Below are 19,145 nucleotides of genomic sequence, written 5' to 3' on the forward strand. Positions count from 1 at the left end.
TCGACCGGACCGGTCGACCGGTCAGCCTGCAATCCGGTCGACCGCATAGGTCAACCGGTTTCCATGTGATCTGGTCGACCGCACAAGTCGACCAGTGGAATCAGCTGCGCGAGAGAAGCTCGTGGAAATCAGTCCAAAAATCTGCAAATCCAGTCCCAAATCAAAATATTTTAAAGAGAAACCACTAGATCTGGGTTCTAGGTTCTAAAACAAGTCCAAAGAACCCAAGATCTCTAATTTCTACTCTAGTTTTACTCAAAAACCATCAAAATCCGGTTTAAACCAAAAATAAGTTTTGAAATTCAAAAACTTGAGATTCAAGAGAGGCTTTTTCAGTAATCTTACCTCGAATCCTTCTCTTGACGTTGAAAACTTATTTAAATCTTTCATTGGTTCAAGATCCGTTTGATTTGGGATAAAAATGAGAGAGAGAGAGAGAGAGAGATGCTCAGGAGAGTGAGAGAGAGAGATGCACGGGAAGGAAAAAGGAAAGAGAGAAAAGAAAAGAAAAGGAAAAGAAAAGAAAAAGAAAAGAAAAGGACATGTGTACAATGTTTTAAAAGAGCAGTCCAGAAATGCGCCCATACACACTTCTGATTTAAAATAAATTACTGAGAATAATTTAAATACCTTGGAACTATTTAAACTCACACGTGTTAGAAACATTTATTAATTAATACTCAATTAATAATCCAGATTATGCACACTAATAATCTCAATTACCTTAATTAATCTCAATTAATTCTTTAGCGTGTTACAATAAAAGAGGAAACGTGCAGCACGTTTCCTCATTTTAAATCAAAAAAAGGGAGTGGGAGGAAACGTACTGTTGCACGTTTCCTCACCATGAGGAAATGGAGTAAATGTGCGGCTGCACATATACTCAAAAACGGGAATGAGTTCTGGTTTTTCTAAGAGGAACAACAAAGTTTTTTTTTCAGAGAAAAGAAAAAAAAAGGAAAAGGAAAGAACGGGAGAACAAAAGAAAAACCAAAGAAAATTTCTTGAGTGTCGTCATATACTTTTGAGAAAAGTGAGTGATAACTATAGGTGGCTTCCTTATTCATCCATCTCATCTCATGTGTTGAGAAACCCATTAGAGCGCCCACACATTCGAGTTCACGTTAATCCGGAGATACATTGAGAAAAAACCGTGGTGTTCTTGGAATTTAAGAGCTCAAGACGGTGTTGGAGGAGTTTAAGATTTTCATCATAATCGAACGACGGTCAAATCATCATTCTTTTCTTTAATTTCTATGTAGTTAAATTAACATGAAATAATGATCGCATTAAATTTTAATTTATGTGATTCGATCGATACCACGCTTCCGCACAATTTTTTTTGAAAATTCAGTTTGAGAAACCAACAATTGGTATCAGAGCGGTCTTTATTACATGCTAATTTAACGTTTAAATTATGTGATAATTCTTAGATATTTAATGGGTAGGCACTTTTGCATATGATGTATAATTATTGTGTGATGGTTATGTTTTATGCGAATGGATTGGTCGTAAATTTTTCCAGTTCCATGGAATTAGTTTTTGCTATTTTATTTTGATTAGATCAATTGTAAAATAGGAATCAATATGTAATTTATTATTCTCCTAACGCAAGAGGATCATCATGGAAGAGTTTCAACTATTTATTTTTTTAGAAAAGTTCCAAACTATCCAAAAAAAAAAAGTTTTCCGGTAACCGTACGGTCGCCGATGACAGTCGCCGGCGAAGGCCTGCTGCCATGGCCGAAGGTCGACCATGACAGATCTGCAACAGCATTGAAGCTGATGCAAGGGACTGCACCTTAAGGTGCAGTCACGGATGATGGCCTTGTACCATAAGGTGCAAAGGCCTAGGCCCTTAAATGGGCCTGCTCTGCCTCAGTAATGAGGCAGAGACTAATAGGTTCTGGGCTGGCATTTCTAGCCGGCCCAAATCCCAAAAAGGGGCCCAAAAACTATATATTTTTTTTGATCCAGTAGAAAGGAGACATCAAGATGGAGAATATTTGAAGATGGAGAATTACAAGAAAACCTACTTTTGATGTAATTTTATTTTTATTATTATTTTGGGGTTGTAATTCTTAGGTCCATGGAACCCAGCCAAGTTTTTCTATTTCGCTTGCATGTTATTTATTTATTTATTATGGTTGATAATAATTATATTGGCATGCATCTAACATGCCATCTAGGATAAAAGTGTCTACCTAGTTTATATGTATGACATGCATCATGCGCATTAATTATATGTTTTAATTCTAAAATTATTTTAGTAAATTAAATTAATTAAATGCGCCAAATTGTTGAGTTTAATGAGATTAAATTCAAAGTTATTAAATTTAATAAGATTAAATTTAAAGTTGTTAAATTTAATGAGATTAAATTTAAATAAATTAATTAGCAAATGGTTCTTGCAAAAATTTATATAAGTCAAATGTGAAATTTATAAATTTAAATGTTAAATTTTAAAATTCACAAATGACTTAATATCATTTTAAAGTTGTTTAAAATTATTTGGATCTTAGTGACTTAAATTGTTTAAATTCACTGAGAAGTATAAAGCAATAGTTGTTTTATAAAATAAATACACCATTTGTAAATAATGAGTGGGAACGGGTAATATGACAATATAACCCATAGGTCTCCACCGTTAGTACAACATCGTGAGTAATTAATGAGGCCCCGAGACGCTTTGATTTCGTCTTCCCTACGGAGGGTATTCATTAATTATAATAACAAGGTTGACTTCCAAAGAGATAGGATCTCTAAGATGTATTTTAGAATTAACCTACCCTACAGCGGCAACTTTTAAGTTAAGTCTAAAAGATCTGAAGCGGTGGGTTACACTCATAAAGAGATAATTAAATTGGTTAATTATTTTCTTGACATAAATAAAAGGAAATTAATAAATATTAGAAGTATGAGATATTTCAGATAGTATTTATTAATTGAGATAGTCTCATTTTAATTAGCAATTATTTGACCTACCCTACGGCGTGACTTAATTGTGGTGATTAAAATTCTTTAGGCAATTAAACATGTATTTGTGTATTTAACATGTGCATTCATGCATCATATTTATATACCTTAAATTTAGTAGTGATATTTATGCAAAATGTTGATTGAGTTAAATTCCTTATTTTCAGTAAAAATGTCAAATCCTATTTTCGCACGTCTCGCTTCCCAAATTTTGAATGGTGATAACTTTGTCAAATGGAAAAGCAACATGAATATCCTCTTGATCTGTGAAAACTACCATTTTATCCTTAAGGAGGATTGTCCTTCAGTGCCCCCAGCCAATGCCGCCAGGGCTTTGACCGAGCGATATGATCGCTAGATCAACGCCAACAACAAGGCCCGTTGTTACCTTTTAGCAGCAATGAATGAAATGTTGAGAACTCAGCACGAAGGCCTTGCGACTACTAGAGAGATCATGGACTCTCTTCAGAGGATGTTTGGACGTCCATCTGATTCAGCTCGACACGCCGTTGTCAAAGCCGTTATGAACGGCCGTATGAAGAATAGTTCTTCTGTACGTGAGCATGTGCTTAAGATGATTAATCATCTTAATGCGGCTGAAATTAATGGGTCTTAGATTGATGAGAAGACCGAGGTTGGCATGATACTAGAGACACTCTCTCCTGATTTCCTTCCATTCAGGACAAGTTATCTAATAAACCAAAAGAATGACAACTTAACTGAGCTCCTGAATGAGCTGCAACAGGGTCCCTTATAGGAGATAAGGGAGGCAAGGCAAACGTTGCTGAAGCCAACGCAGCTGAAGGGAGGCCTTCTTCATCAAAGAATAAGAAGAATAAGAATCAAGGGAACAATAAGGGCAAATGGAAGAAAAAGATCCAGAAGAACAAACAGAACAAGGCTGCTCCAAAGTCTAAGGGAAAGTGTTTCCACTGCAACCAGGATGGCCATTGGAAGAGGAACTGCAAAAAGTACCTCGATGAGCTGAAAGTGAAGAAGCAAGGTAAATCAGATTTACTGGTCATGGAAACATGTTTAGTTAAGAATGACTTCTCTACCTGGATAGTTGATTCAGGGGCATCTAATCATGTTTGTACTTCTTTACAGATGCTGGAAACGTCCAGGGATCTTGAAGAGGGATCTTTCCAAATGAGAGTCGGCAATGAGGCAAGGATCTCAACGACGGCAGTAGGGATAGTGCAACTGTCTTTTGCAAATGATAAATATTTATTGTTAGACAATGTTTATTTTATTCCAAATTTCAAACGGAATTTGCTTTCGGTTTCTAGATTGCATGAACAATTTGTTTCAGTTTCTTTTGATATTGACTCTGTATCTTTATCTAAGAATGGAATTCATATTTGTTCTGGTTTTGTTGATGATGGTCTTTATTTTGTTAAACCCATATTCAACGAAATGCTACAAACCGAATGTTCAAAGTCGCTGAACCAACCCCTAAAAGAAGAAAGGTTTCTAACGAAAATGAAACATACTTGTGGCATCTAAGGCTAGGTCATATAAACATAGATAGGATTGAAAGACTAGCAAAGGATGGTCCTTTGAGAGAGCTAAAGGTTGGCACTCTACCGGTTTGTGAATCCTGTCTAGAAGGAAAAATGACCAGGAGGCCATTTTCAGCAAAGGGTGAAAGAGCAAAGACACCCATTGAAATCATACATACTGATGTATGTGGTCCTTTGAATGTCAAAGCGAGAGGAGGCTATGAATACTTCGTCACATTTATTGATGATCATTCGAGATTCGGATATGCATACTTGATGTAAAAGAAATCTGAAACCTTTGAAAAGTTCAAAGAATTCCGCGCCAAAGCTGAAAAGCAACTAGGCAAATCGATCAAAACTCTTCGATCGGATCAAGGAGGAGAGTACTTGGATTATAAATTCAAAGACCATTTGATTGAAAATGGAATAATATCTCAGCTCACTGCACCTGGCACACCACAACAAAATGGTGTAGCTGAAAGAAGAAACCGCACCTTACTTGACATGATGAGATCAATGTTAAGTTATTCTTCTTTACCCACTTCATTCTGGGGATATGCATTTCAAACAACAGTATACATTCTGAACTTAGTTCCATCTAAGTCAATCCCCATAACACCCTTCGAGTTGTGGAATGGTCACAAACCTAGTTTGAGACACATTCGCATATGGGGGTGCCCAGCACATGTGTGGAAGGGAAAGACTGGGAAGTTGGAACCTCGCTCGGAAGTCTGCATATTTGTGGGCTATCCAAAAGGAACAAGATGAGGTATGTTTTATAGTCCTCAGGATAACAAAGTGTTTGTATCGACAAACGATACGTTTCTTGAGCATAACTATATGGCACATTTCAAGCCCAGAAGCAAGATAGTTCTGGAAGAGTTGCTGGCTGATCAGATTAGCCACATGCCGACAACAGTTGTTGGACGACAAAGAAGGGAGACCACTGACCATGATCAAACACCACCGCCACCACGACGCAGTGGGAGGGAAATAAGATTGCCAACCCGCTATCGTGAAAATGGAGAAGCAAATGTTGCAGTCACCGATGGCAGTGAAGATGATCCATTGTCATACAGGATGGCAATGGATTATATTGATCAAGAAAAATGGCAAGAAGCCATGAAACTTGAAATGGAATCTATATACTCAAATTCTGTCTGGGAGCTTATAGACCTACCAGAAAGCATTAAGCCTATTGGTTGCAAATGGATCTATAAGAGAAAGAGATGAGCTGATGAAAAGTTGATACGTTCAAAGCAAGATTGGTTGCAAAGGGTTTTACCCAAAAGGAAGAGTAGACTATGAGGATACTTTTTCTCCCGTAGTCATGCTAAAATCCATCCGCATACTCTTATCCATTGTTATTCATTATGACTATAAGATATGGTAAATGGATGTCAATACGGCGTTTCTGAACGGCCATCTTGAAGAGACCATTCATATGGTCCAACCAGAGGGTTTCATGGTAGAAGGCCAAGAGCAGAAAGTCTGCAAATTACAGAGGTCCATTTATGGACTAAAGTAAGCATCTAGATCTTAGAACATCAGATTTAATGAAGCTATAAAATCTTATGGTTTTGAACAAAATCTTGGTGAACCTTGTGTCTACAAGTAAATTCAAGGAGATAAAGTGGTCTTCTTGGTTCTTTATGTAGATGACATTCTGCTCATTGGGAATGATATAGAATCGTTATCCAAAGTAAAGAACTGGCTAGCTAGTCAATTCTAAATGAAGGATTTGGGAGAAGCCAACTATATTCTTGGGATCCAAATTATCCAGGATCGCAAGAATAGGCTTTTGGCATTGTCTCAGGCATCGTATATTGACAAGGTGCTTGTCAGGTTTTCGATGCAAAACTCCAAGAAAGGAAATTTACCTTCTCGACATGGAGTTTATCTCTCCAAGGAGCAATGTCCAAAGACACCTCAAGAGGAAGAGGATATGAGACGAGTTCCCTATGCATCGGCAATTGGTAGCCTGATGTATGCAATGCTATGTACTAGACCTGACATATGCTATGCAGTTTGGTTAGCAGATACCAGTCAAACTCAGGATTAGATCATTGGGTTACAGTCAAACACAAACTCAATATTTGAGGAGGACGAGAAACCATATGCTTATATACTCTAGTAGGGATTTGATTCCTATTGGATATACTGATTCTGGGAGTTTTGAAAGACATCTTGAAAGTATGGGACTTAGAGACATGACTCATTTGCTTTAAGGCAAGTGGGAGATTGTTGGGATATATGCCCATAAATCAAATAAGATGTAAATATTTTGCTGATTATCAATGAAATGAGGAATTTTTTCAATATTGTTTTGCATACATGTGATGTTTTATAAATATCAAAATCTCTAGATTTTTTTTATTGTATATAATTGTTATATGCAGAGGATAATGTTTGAAATAAAATAATCTAAACTTGTCCGTAATTATAAATTAAAGTTGGGATCTTTAATTTAAAATTACTAATGCGGTTCATTACATTCTGAATCAAACAATCTTATCCCAGATTATTAATAATGAGATTATTGGAATGAAAGCATTTTATGTAATATGATTACATAGGACCGGAACGCAATTAATTATGAATATCTAATAAATTCCGTTATTAAATAGAATATTCAATATTAATCAATGATGGTCATATATGAATTAATCTTAATTCTGAGTAATTAATAAACTCCTATTTATGATATTATGTTCTTTGACATATTAAGTAATGACACATGTGAATAGTGTCAAAGTCTTGGTATATTGGGAGCATAGTAAAATAAATAACTGGGAATATTAATTGACAAAATGAAATCCATTCCTTCATAATGAAGTAGATGGATGGTTCCCATAAGTATTAATTCGGGACTTGAATAATAAGAGCGCTCAATTTTATGATTAGATCATAAAATATATTATTCATTAGAGGATCAATGGTACTTATGGAGAAAGATATAATTAAAGAGGTTAACGTAAAATACCTAGCTTTAATTATAAACCGTTTATGGAGGATTAATTCGTATGTAGTGACTATATCAATGGACAACACAAATTCCGTGAACATAATTATTTTATTATTTTGAGAGTGCAATTCCAAATTTATAGTGGAGTAATTTGGAATTAATAATTTTGATATATTAATTAAGGTGTTAATTAATTGTCAAAATTATTGGAGCTTAAAATAATAATGTCCATAGTTCCTGTCAATGGCTCCATAAGATTAATGTGAACTGAATATATCATATTGGGTTATGAGAATTCTAAATACACATATATTAATTAATTTGATTAATTAATATTAAAATTAATTTAAAATTGTTTTAAATTAATTTGGATGAATTTAATTATTTTAATAAAAGGGAATTTTCCTTTACTCTCCACGTTTCCTCCATTTTCACTCTCCCTGTTAATGTGTGTGTGTATATATATATATATATAAAAGAGAAAACGTGCAGCACGTTTCCTCATTTTAAATAAAGAAAAAGGGGAGTGGGAGGAAACGTGTTGTTGCATGTTTCCTCACCATGAGGAAATGGAGTAAATGTGCGGCTGCACATTTACTCAAAAACGGGAATGAGTTCTGGTTTTTTTGAGAGGAACAAAAAAGTTTTTTTTTCAAAGAAAAGAAAAAAAAAGGAAAAGGAAAGAACGGGAGAACAAAAGAAAAACTAAAGAAAATTTATTGAGTGCCATCGTATACTTTTGAGAAAAGTGAGTGATAACTATAAGTGGCTTCCCTATTCATCCATCTCATGTGTTGAGAAACCCATTAGAACGCCCACACGTTCGAGTTCACGTTAATCCAGAGATACATTGAGAAAGAACCGTGGTGTTCTTGGAATTTAAGAGCTCAAGACGGTGTTGGATGAGTTCAAGAATTTTGTCATAATTGAACGACGGTCAAATCCTCATTCTTTTCTTTAATATCTTTGTAGTTAAATTAACATGAAATAATGATCGCATTAAATTTTGATTTATGTGATTCGATCGATACCACGCTTCCGTACAATTTCTTTTAAAAATCCGATTTGAGAAACCAACAATATATTGGTCTTGTCACACGCTATAATACTACGTGACAATACTGATATTTTGGTCCATAAAAGAATTGAAGGGGGTAACTTTTTCAGTGAAAGGAAACGAAAGAAAAATTGATCTACTTTGGGAGGGAAAAAAAAAAAAACCATTTTTCTTAAAATAAATATGTATAATACAAGTGGTTGGATATAATACAATATTCGAATTCTTATAGTTTCATTTCTTTTTTAATATAATGGGAGCTATAAGCCTCACATCATATCAATATATGTGTGTGTGTGTATTTTTATATATGATGTGCAAATGCAAAAGAGTAGCTTATTTGGGAAGTACTGACCAGGGTTATCAGCAAAGAAACGAACAGCCAGCCATCCACCAGAAGGAACAGCCGCGGTGTTCCTTTCGACAGGGTCAACAAGATTGAAATTTGCAGGGTCCTTTCGGGGGTCAAAGTTGCCAAAACCTTGACCAATTACAAAGAAATTGTAACCATGAAGATGAAGAGGATGGCTCCCAGCACCAGGAATAATAGTGCCCTGAAAGACCAACTCAACACTTCTGTTAAATGGTAGGACCACAACTTTTGTGCCATTGCTAACATTAGTATTATTTGGTGGTGTGCCCGTGTAATTAAATTTCACCAAAGGAAAGCTAGGAAAATCAGTTGTGTAAACCCCATTGAACTTGCCATTGAAGTAGGATTGGAGGATTGCTGTGGAGGGGAGTGAGAAGGAGATGTTGTTGACCGAAGCCGAGAATTTTGTCCCATTAGGGCCCTGGCAGGTTTGGTTCTTGAGGCACGGGCTGCTCCCGAGGCCAACGGTGAATCAGAAGCGTTTTTTGACGGTTTGTGGGACCTTTACAGGGAATTTGTCGTTGGCCAGGCTGCGGAATTTCTGGCTGAAGTTTGCCGCAAAGGCAGTGTCGTTAATGGCGGGGAGAGTTGGTTTCAAGACTGGAAGGCCTTTTGATTGTTGTGTGTACTCTAGAATGCCTGCAGTGGTGGAATTGTCAAATGTGGCTTGGCCTGTGAAGTATGGTCTGGCTGACATTAAGAAAGTGGCATTTGGATAGTGGCTTTTGGTTTTGAGAAGGACATTGGTGGTCTGTCCTGGGGCAATGAGGAGAATATTGGTTTTGAAAGGCTTAACATATACCGCATCAGCTTCTACTATAGTGAGGCAGTGGTTGGCTATGCTGAAAAAGAGATCATCATTGAGTGCTGCATTGATCAGACGGAGTAAGTAAGTTTTCCCTGGCTTCACTTTCAGCTTGAATGTATCTGTGAAAAATTAGAATAAGAATTAGTGAGAAGTACTAGTTAATCAACCCCAAGTTTTTTTTTAAAGGTTTTTTGCACTGCTGCACCCTCCATTTATTGGTGTTTAGTAGTTTGAATCCTGAACTTTTAGTTTTTGCATATAGGACCCTAAATTTGAAAACTTGTTGCAATTGTAATATAAGTACATAACAAATGTCAATTAGTGGAAGGACTGCCCTAGCTTTGTGCAAAATGAATCCAAAAAGTTTTATTGGTTGGCAAATGGAAACCTACATTTTAGCATTTAGAACTATAATTAACGTCAGTTGTCGGTTACACTGCATTGTTAAGAATGCTAAATTTAGGGTCTTAAAAGCCAAAATGAGTTTAGAATCCAACTTACAAATGACGAAAGTTTAAAGTGTATTAGTGCATGTTACCATTTTTTTCATTACTTTTCTTTAAAGTGGTACCTTTAGCAGAGCAATTGTATAATAGTCCAGGAAATCCATTTATTATGTATGCATCAGAGACATTAGGACCAGCACCAGTCTGAAGTGCCTGAGAGATAACTGCTTCTGTATTAGCATTCCACCACTCACCTGTAGTTTATGGTAGTCTCATTTAGGTTCTAAAATAATGTACATGGTATAAAACAATGAATTGTGAACTTGGCAAAAGTTAATTTGTTGGTGAATTTTCTGTAGTACCAAACAGGATGGGGATTTCCATGTGTGGTTTGGCAAAAGGGTAAGAGTCTCCTAGCTTGGGGAGGATAATTATGGGACCATAGGTAGTAGCTCTTAGCCATGAAATGTGGGCGTGCCACCAGAGAGTCCCTCTTTGGCCTATTATAGTGAAATTGTACACATAGCTCTGCCCAGTTCTAATGGGGCATTGTGTTATATATGCCGGTCCATCCGCCCACCCGCTTTGAAGTTGTCGAATACCGTGCCTGTTTTCATCAAACAACACTCAACAACCATACCCAACATGGTGAAACAGAATGTAAATAGACTAAGTATAGCATATGCCAAATTTATCATCAAGCATATATCATTTAGTATATAACATTTTTTCTTGCATTCAGGTATTATTATTATTATTTTTTTCCCTTATCTAAAAGCTAAGTCAATGCACTGGAGATGCTCTAACAGAGTTTTTTGTGTATTCACAACCTTGATTGTTAGAATAACTCTTGCCATATAGCATTTTTTTCATATTGGAAAAAAATAGGAAAAGGAAAGTTAAAGCCAAAGTTAATGAGAATTCCTATAGTACAATAATTCTTGCCACAGTTTTTTTTTTTCATATTGGAAAAGAAAATGGGATAATGAAAGTTAAAGCCAAAGTCAATGAGAATTGTTATGGTAAGTTACGAAAAACATACCCTACTGATTGTCATATCTCTGTATTAGTTATTTGTTACATTTACATCTAAAAAAATGATCCAATTTTAACAAATTTTAATATTTAGAAAGATACACTACAGATTGAGCATCCCTGCCGTAGAAAGTTCCTTTTAAGTTAAAGTGATTGACAATTTTTTTTTCATACCAATGAACAAAAAAAATGATGTGATTTTATTTAACGTTTTGAAACTTGAGTTTCTGGTTTGCTATCATAGAAAACACCTTTAAGTTAAAGTGAAAATTGACTCTTTTTTTTTCATACCAATGAATAGTGACATGGTTGACAACTTCAACCACCACTCTGTCTCCTTCTCTGGCGAATATGGGAGGGCCAGGAAACTTCCCATTAACTGTTATAATGCTCTTTGTGTGGCACAATCTCGTTACATTTTGCAACCTTATCTGCCAACTCAAAACGACAACCATTTCTACGTATCAGCAAGAGAAAAATGGTATAAAATTTGCATTACCCACAAAATACCTTGAAATTATAGTCACATACATCAAACTTATAGTGCCTTGTAGCAACTTCATTCTGTGCAATGGCAACCCCAGAAAATACACAAAGATGACTCGTGCTAAAAAGAATGACCGCAAAACATAATGGTATTGGAATAGGAGAAACTTCCATAATTTTTGTCTCCAAATTTTTTATGTGTTGATGAATTATAAGTTGGGAAATTGACAAATTTTTGCGACTTTCATAGTAGAGTGATGCAGATAGAGAGTGAGAAATTGTTTATATAGGCATGTTAAACTGTGTTTTTTGGTTGATTTGAGATTAAGCACCAGTTGGCCCAGCTAAACCAATTGGAGTGCTGTAAAAGTCAATTTAGTTTCTTGATCTCCTCTCTGTTATAATCATTTTTTCTCCACCATTACATTAAAGATAATTTAGATCTATAATACTCATGTTTCTTTTTTTCCTCTCGCCAAGGAAAATAAAAAAAAAATACTCATCTTTGAAGATCTTAAATGTTAATTTGCAAATTGTAATTACTCTTGTAAGCATTTGAATAAAAAAAAAAAGATTAATTCAACAGTTAGTAGTCCTAACTCCTAAGTAAGATGATCAAGACACAAGCTTCTGACGTAATGTTGACCAATTAATGTTTTTTTTGTTCGTGTTAATGTTGTTGATAATCATTTTCATGAGACAATTTTGGTTTATTGATGCTTTTTTTTTTTTTTTGGTTGGTGAAGGAACGATGGCTTTAAGACCTTGGAATACGACATCTAAACCACCTTTCTTCTAGCAAGAAAAAGGACAGATTGAGTATATCCATTTGTCACTTCTAACTGTATTAGCATATAGTACTTTATACTACTAGACATTAACCATAAAATACGAAAACAATAAAATTTACCAAGCCCCTTACCTACCCCCAATTTTTTTATTTAAAAGGGAAAAGGGGGTTGAGCGTTCCTTTGGCCATTATAGATTGCGAAGAGAGCTTCGATCTAACGGCTAATGGAGTATGATCTATAATGTTCTAATATAAAGAATTAGTTTTCATATGCTAGTTATTATAATTTGATGAACTTGAACATTGCACCTCCAAGCACTGAGATGTAAACATAAGTAAATATAAGCAATTTATAATTGTTTTTAAATAGAAAAGCACTAGCATAAACGTTTTAGAATGATATTGTAAAATAAGGGTTGAAAAAACTCAAAAAAATTATATTATATATAATAATGGTTGAGCAAAACAATATTGAAAAAATAATATGTATCCTCTCTTTTATGATGTTATAAATATAGAGGTGTTCTCGTATTGCCCCTGGCTCATCGTAATTATAGGCTTTCGACAGAGCCCTTCAACCCTTGTACTAATTTTAAGTTTTTACAGTTAAAAACTCTCAAAAAATGTCACATTTAATTTTTTTTGCTATAATTAAAAACTCTTAAAAAATGTCACATTTCAGCTGAAATTAAAAACTCGAATTCGCAAAACGAATGAGGTCTAAGACTTATTATGAAAATTAAAACGTGCGATTTGGACATAACGCTTAAGTAGTAAATATAAGATCTTTTTTTTAGGATAAAAAGTAAATATAAAATTAAAAAAATACTTTGAATAAAAAAAATATTTCGATAGGACAATTTGGAGGAAAAAGTTATTTGTTAAAACGCTATTTGAGATAATAATATTTTAGAAGACTAAAGCCTTGTTCACTTCGCAGATTCGAGTTTTTAATTCGAGTTGAGATGTGACATTTTTTGAGAGCTTTTTTACTGTGGCAGAAGAAGTTAGATGTGACATTTTTTGAGAGTTTTTTACTGTAAAAACTTAAAACTAAAAACTCGAATCGGTGAAATGAACGAAGCCTAAGTGAAATTAATTTCTAAATCGAGTATATTTGAGAAATATTATTTAAAAGGCCAAATTAGAGAAAAAATTAATGAAAAAATTTTAGAATACAAGATTTTGAAAAAATTAAAATAAAAATAAAAAGATCAAGCACCAAAGCTTGTGTTCAACCTTCAAAAGTTGAGGTAAAAGTGATATTTCATATTGGTCGAAAAACAGAAACAATAAACCTAAGATTAAAAAAAAAATTGAACACATTTGAGAAAAATCATCTTAATGCAGCAATTACTTAAAAAGTTTTTTTTTATTTGTCATGTTCAAAAAAAAAATATTTCAGAAGATTGTATGAAAAAATTACGTGCTTGTTCAGTTTTGAGGGTTTAAACCAATCTAGTTTTAATTCAAATAGTATTTTAGCTCACAAAAAATTAAAATTTGAAAAGTTCTAGGTGTTATAGTGTTTTTCTCACAAAATTTATATTTTGATTTAAATCACCTAGTTTGAACTTTTAATTTAAACGAGCACTACGTATTTAAAGATAAACGTTATTCATTTATTTATTTTAATTTAAGGGAGAAAGGAGAATGCCACAACTTTTAAGTAGGATAGGATGACTTCAACTCTGAATTTATGATTGCGGTGGATGGGCTTATAACTAATTGTGTTGTCCTCACATGTCTAAAGAGAAACGCCTTTGAAAAAAATTTATTTTCCAAAATAAATTAGAGAACAAAAATTATTATTATGAGAAACATATCAAAATACAAGTTGCCCTCACATGTCTAAAGAGAAACGCCTTTGAAAAAAATTTATTTTCCAAAATAAATTAGAGAACAAAAATTATTATTATGAGAAACATTTCAAAATACAAGATTCTAAGGGAGTTTTTAAACTCTGCTAATTGCATTATAAATGTCGCGACAAGGGAGACTGTGCTTGTTCTTTTAGAGTAAAATTCAAAAAAAGTTTGAACTCAAGTTCTAACTTTATTTAAGTTCATGTTCATTTGTAAAATTTGAGTTCGAACTTGAGTTTGATGCTAAAATCTGAGTTCAAGTTTTCCTTTCAACTCAAGTTTTGTAAACTCAAACTCAAGTTAATGAACAATATTTTTTTTATTCTTAAAAACGTCATAACTGTTTTGTTTTAATTCTGATTGAGATGATTTTTTTTCTATGCGTTTACAACGAAAAGACGAATAAAATCCCACCCATATACCCTATTAAAATTTTTCATCACCATTGAGTTTTTATTAAAATACTATCTAAATATAAACTTAAGTTTTGACTCACTCAAACACAAACTCAAATAGATTCTCAATTCAAATCATAACTCAAATGTGCACATCCAAACACAAACTCAAATTATAACTCAAATTCAACTTAAAATTTACACTCAAGTTATCATAACTAAAAAATGTAACCGAATAAAAGTTGAAATGAGAATTATGGAAAAGGTGTTAGAACCGTTTCTAAAAATGCATTGGTTGTGTTTTCTAGAGTGATTGTTTTGAATATTAAAAGAAATAAATAAACTTGGCTCTGTTTTGAAAATTTTTTTGTCCTGTTTATAGAAAATGAAATTGGAAGAAGGAAAGTAACACCTAGATTCCTCTATCTTTCGTTTATTTTATTTTATTTTATTCCTCATAGTATGTTAACCAAGGGTCCATTCAGTTCGTTAATTCGAGTTGAGATGTGATGTTGTGTGAGAGTTTTTTACTGTAACAAAAAAATTAGATGTGATTATTTCTGAGACCTTTTTATTATAGTAAAACTCAAATCAGCGAAAAAAAGGGGCCCAAATGTTATTTCTAGATGATTTCCAAGATGACCAGCTTGGAAAACGTGCAAGACCATTTCAAAAGCAACACCAAACAACAACTAACTGTGATGAATCCATATGGAAAATTTTTCAGCTAAACACTATTACCATGTTTGGTAACTTATACCGTATTATGTTATATAAGGTATATTATATTATATTGTACTGTTATAATACAACATGATATTTAGTATCATGACATATTATATAAAAGATCAAAATGTAAAATTTTAAAAATTTAAGGGTCAAAATATAATTTTTAAAAAATTTTATGGTCAAAATATGATTTTTTTTCAAAACTTTAAAGCCAAAATTTAATTTTTAACAAAATTTGAGGTAAAAATATAATTTTTTAAAAAAGTTTGAGACGACATGTAATTTTACAAAAATTGAGGTGTCAAAACATAATTTTTTTAAAAAATATAAATTTGCATTGAGCCCCCTCAATCTTTAAGGGGTTGTTTGGTTGGGGGATTCGTACCCTGATTTGAATCATAGTTCATGGTTCGCTATAGTGTTTTCTCTCATAAAAAATACACGTAAATCAAAAATGGTTTTAATCTTATGATTCTAATCCACGAACCAAACGTCTCATAAACAATTATAGATTATGACATGACTTTTTGTTGGACTTATCCCGACTCCAATCGTGTCCAAACCTCGATATGGATTATAGATTCGGTAAAAAAATTACAACAAAGTACGTTAAAAACGAACCATACTTTATAATACGATATAAATTATTCTAATTTACCGTCCGTATTAATTTATACTATACAATGTTTATATTAAACATTGTATTTATTATTATGTAATAGAATACTCTACATTTAAACAAACATGCTCTGTGTGAAAGTGGAATGTGCATGCAATGCATGCATACCTGTGGCTTCTCAGCTTAAAGTTGAGCTTTTAATCTTTTATTTTCTTTCTTTTTATTTTTTTTTCTTTTTTGGGAAATGATCTGATCTTACAACTGCATATTGGTTATTTATTAAAAAAAAGTTGCGTTGGCTTATAATTGTTGTACGGTAGTTGTAAACTTGGAATTGCAAGGGTGGATAAAAAATAAGGGATAAAAAAAATAAAAAATAAAAATAAAAACTTGAATTCAAGCTTCAGCTACTTCAATAATTCATCTTCGGATAAGACTACCACTAGAAAATTCAAGTCACTTCTTGTTCCCAATTATCTGTTCGTGCAGTCTTCCTCTTCTTGGATTAGACGTTCGTTGGACTCATGGTGGCAATATGTGGTACGATGGGATTTTGAACTTTGCATTTTTTTTTCTTTAAATTGTGTGGATATTTAGTTCATAAATTTAAAATTATTCTTAATTTATATGTATTTTTTATGAAAAAATATCATAACAAGTTACGAATTATGATTTAAATTATATCACAAATCCTCATACTAAACATCTAACACCTAGTATGAGAGTGAATTAATTTGTTAAACTTTTGGCCGTAACAAGGACAAGAAAAATGACAACGTTTATTTACATCAGTTTTCGTGGACATTTGATTTATAGATTTAGAATCATAATTCAGAATTATTTTTAATTTACGTATATTTTTTATGAGAAAAAATATTATAATAATATCCAATTAAAATGAGAAACGTAGAAAGGAATGATTAGGGTAAAGTCCACAGTGGATTGGGTCCCGCAGCAAAGGCTCATATAGCTTAGGACTGAGGTTCATCTTCTATTAATGAGTGTACTTAACATCATCGGTGGTGTTGCAAACATTTTTTAAAATCGAATCGAATTACAAAGCAACTTAAAATCAATGCCACATGGCGAGATTTTTTTAAGGATTGAAATTTAGTGATTTAGAATGAATGGTTAAGATTATGACATCTTTCGACCTTCCAGGCATTCCTAAGTATATAAATAGGAAAACACGAGGGAAAACGAGGGCTTTTTCTCATTCTTATTGAAACTCTGCCGTTTTCATTTGTAGACTTTTCTTGAGTAAAATACAGATTTGTACATATATTGGATATTCCTCGTTGCAACAAAACCTCATTTATTTCCGAAATGAAGTTTCAAATTATAATATAAGAAATCAGAGATCAAGCTTTGATATTCATTGATTTGAACCAACACAAAAATCCTGAGAATCAAATAATATGTAAACTAATGAAGTTCGTGTGTTTGAAACTGTTTGGTACAATTTAAATTGGGAATCTAATATGGAATAGTGTTTGGAAATGAAAAAGAGATATTAGTTATTGTAAAATTTAGTTCAAATCCATGATTTTTTGGACACCCCTAAATTTGCTCAATTTGAACCTATATGCATTAGTAAAAAGCAAACTAAGGAGTCCAATATACATTACTTTTTTTTAAACCTATATTCATACATTATTCCCAGTTTAAATTTATAAGTTATCTACCTATGATGTTTAGAACCACAATTTAAATACCAATGTTTATATTTGCAGTTTAAACATAAGTAGTTAAGATCGCCATAATTCCAACATTTTAACAAAACGAAGGAAGTTATTTGTTTGTTTATTTATCGTGCAATCTACGGCCAAAAAAGAAAAAAAAGAAGAAGAAAAAAGACTCCGTCATCTCAAAGAAAGAAAAGAAGGAAAAAAAAAGAATTTCTTTTGATAGGATTAGAAAAATAAAATAACGATAATTCTTAATTTCAGTAGTAGATAAATATAAAAAATATATTTTTTATCTAATGGGTGCGTTTGGAATTGGTTCTAAAACGTTTTTGTTTTCTGTACGAAAATGAAAATGAAAACGTTTTCATTTTCATTTTTGAATTATAAACAAAAACGTTTTAGAACCAATTCCAAACGCACCCATTAGATAAAAAATATATTTTTTATATTTATCTACTACTGAAATTAAGAATTATCGTTATTTTATTTTTCTAATCCTATCAAAAGAAATTCTTTTTTTTTCCTTCTTTTCTTTCTTTGAGATGACGGAGTCTTTTTTCTTCTTCTTTTTTTTCTTTTTTGGCCGTAGATTGCACGATAAATAAACAAACAAATAACTTCCTTCGTTTTGTTAAAATGTTGGAATTATGGCGATCTTAACTACTTATGTTTAAACTGCAAATATAAACATTGGTATTTAAATTGTGGTTCTAAACATCATAGGTAGATAACTTATAAATTTAAACTGGGAATAATGTATGAATATAGGTTTAAAAAAAAGTAATGTATATTGGACTCCTTAGTTTGCTTTTTACTAATGCATAACAACAAGCTATTGGTATACTATTTTGTCTTGGCATCCAATAATTTGTCATATGCTTAAGAATTTTAAACCTTGCTTTCAAGACCCCAAAGCATCTCTCTATGCAATTACGCAGTGAGGAGTGATAATAATTGAATAACTCTTGTGGTCCCATTGGTTGGCCACCGTTTCTAAACTGTTGAATATGGTACCTCTGACCACGAAATGGTGCCAAAAAGCCTTGCGTGTTGCTGTAACCGGAATCCACAACGTAATATTTTGGTGGGAGTGGCGCCACGAATAGGTCATATGGATTTCTTAAAATCTCAGTTAACACTCTGGAATCAGCAGCTGATCCTTCCCATCCGGTATTGACATAAGTGAATAGCATATCAAAACTACACGCCGCCATTGTATTTTGAGTACACGAATGTTTTCTTCCTCTGTAGACTGTCTGTTGATGTGCAGGTGGGACAACCATCAAGTGTGTACCGTCTATTGCACCAATACAATCCTATTAAAATACATAAGGCGTGAGTTACAATTAATTTAAAATTATTTGTCATATTAGTAGTATATGAGCAGAGTCAGATTGTACCTTAAACCATG

The 19,145-nt window shown here is 33.0% G+C and overlaps 1 protein-coding gene across 1 annotated transcript in view; it reads right to left on the minus strand.

The window, feature by feature from the left end:
* Nucleotides 1-11,822, minus strand: part of LOC21385611 (laccase-17) — a 14,633-nt gene extending 2,811 nt beyond the window's left edge. Inside the window, 5 exon segments of the mRNA XM_024167447.1 lie at nucleotides 8,856-9,800; nucleotides 10,253-10,381; nucleotides 10,490-10,734; nucleotides 11,454-11,593; nucleotides 11,694-11,822. Of these exon segments, the coding sequence (XP_024023215.1) occupies nucleotides 8,856-9,800; nucleotides 10,253-10,381; nucleotides 10,490-10,734; nucleotides 11,454-11,593; nucleotides 11,694-11,822 (1,588 nt within the window).
* Nucleotides 11,823-19,145: the final 7,323 nt, after the last annotated feature.

The sequence above is a fragment of the Morus notabilis genome, unplaced genomic scaffold (genome assembly GCF_000414095.1).
Source record: "Morus notabilis unplaced genomic scaffold, ASM41409v2 Scaffold380, whole genome shotgun sequence".
NCBI lineage: Eukaryota > Viridiplantae > Streptophyta > Magnoliopsida > Rosales > Moraceae > Morus > Morus notabilis.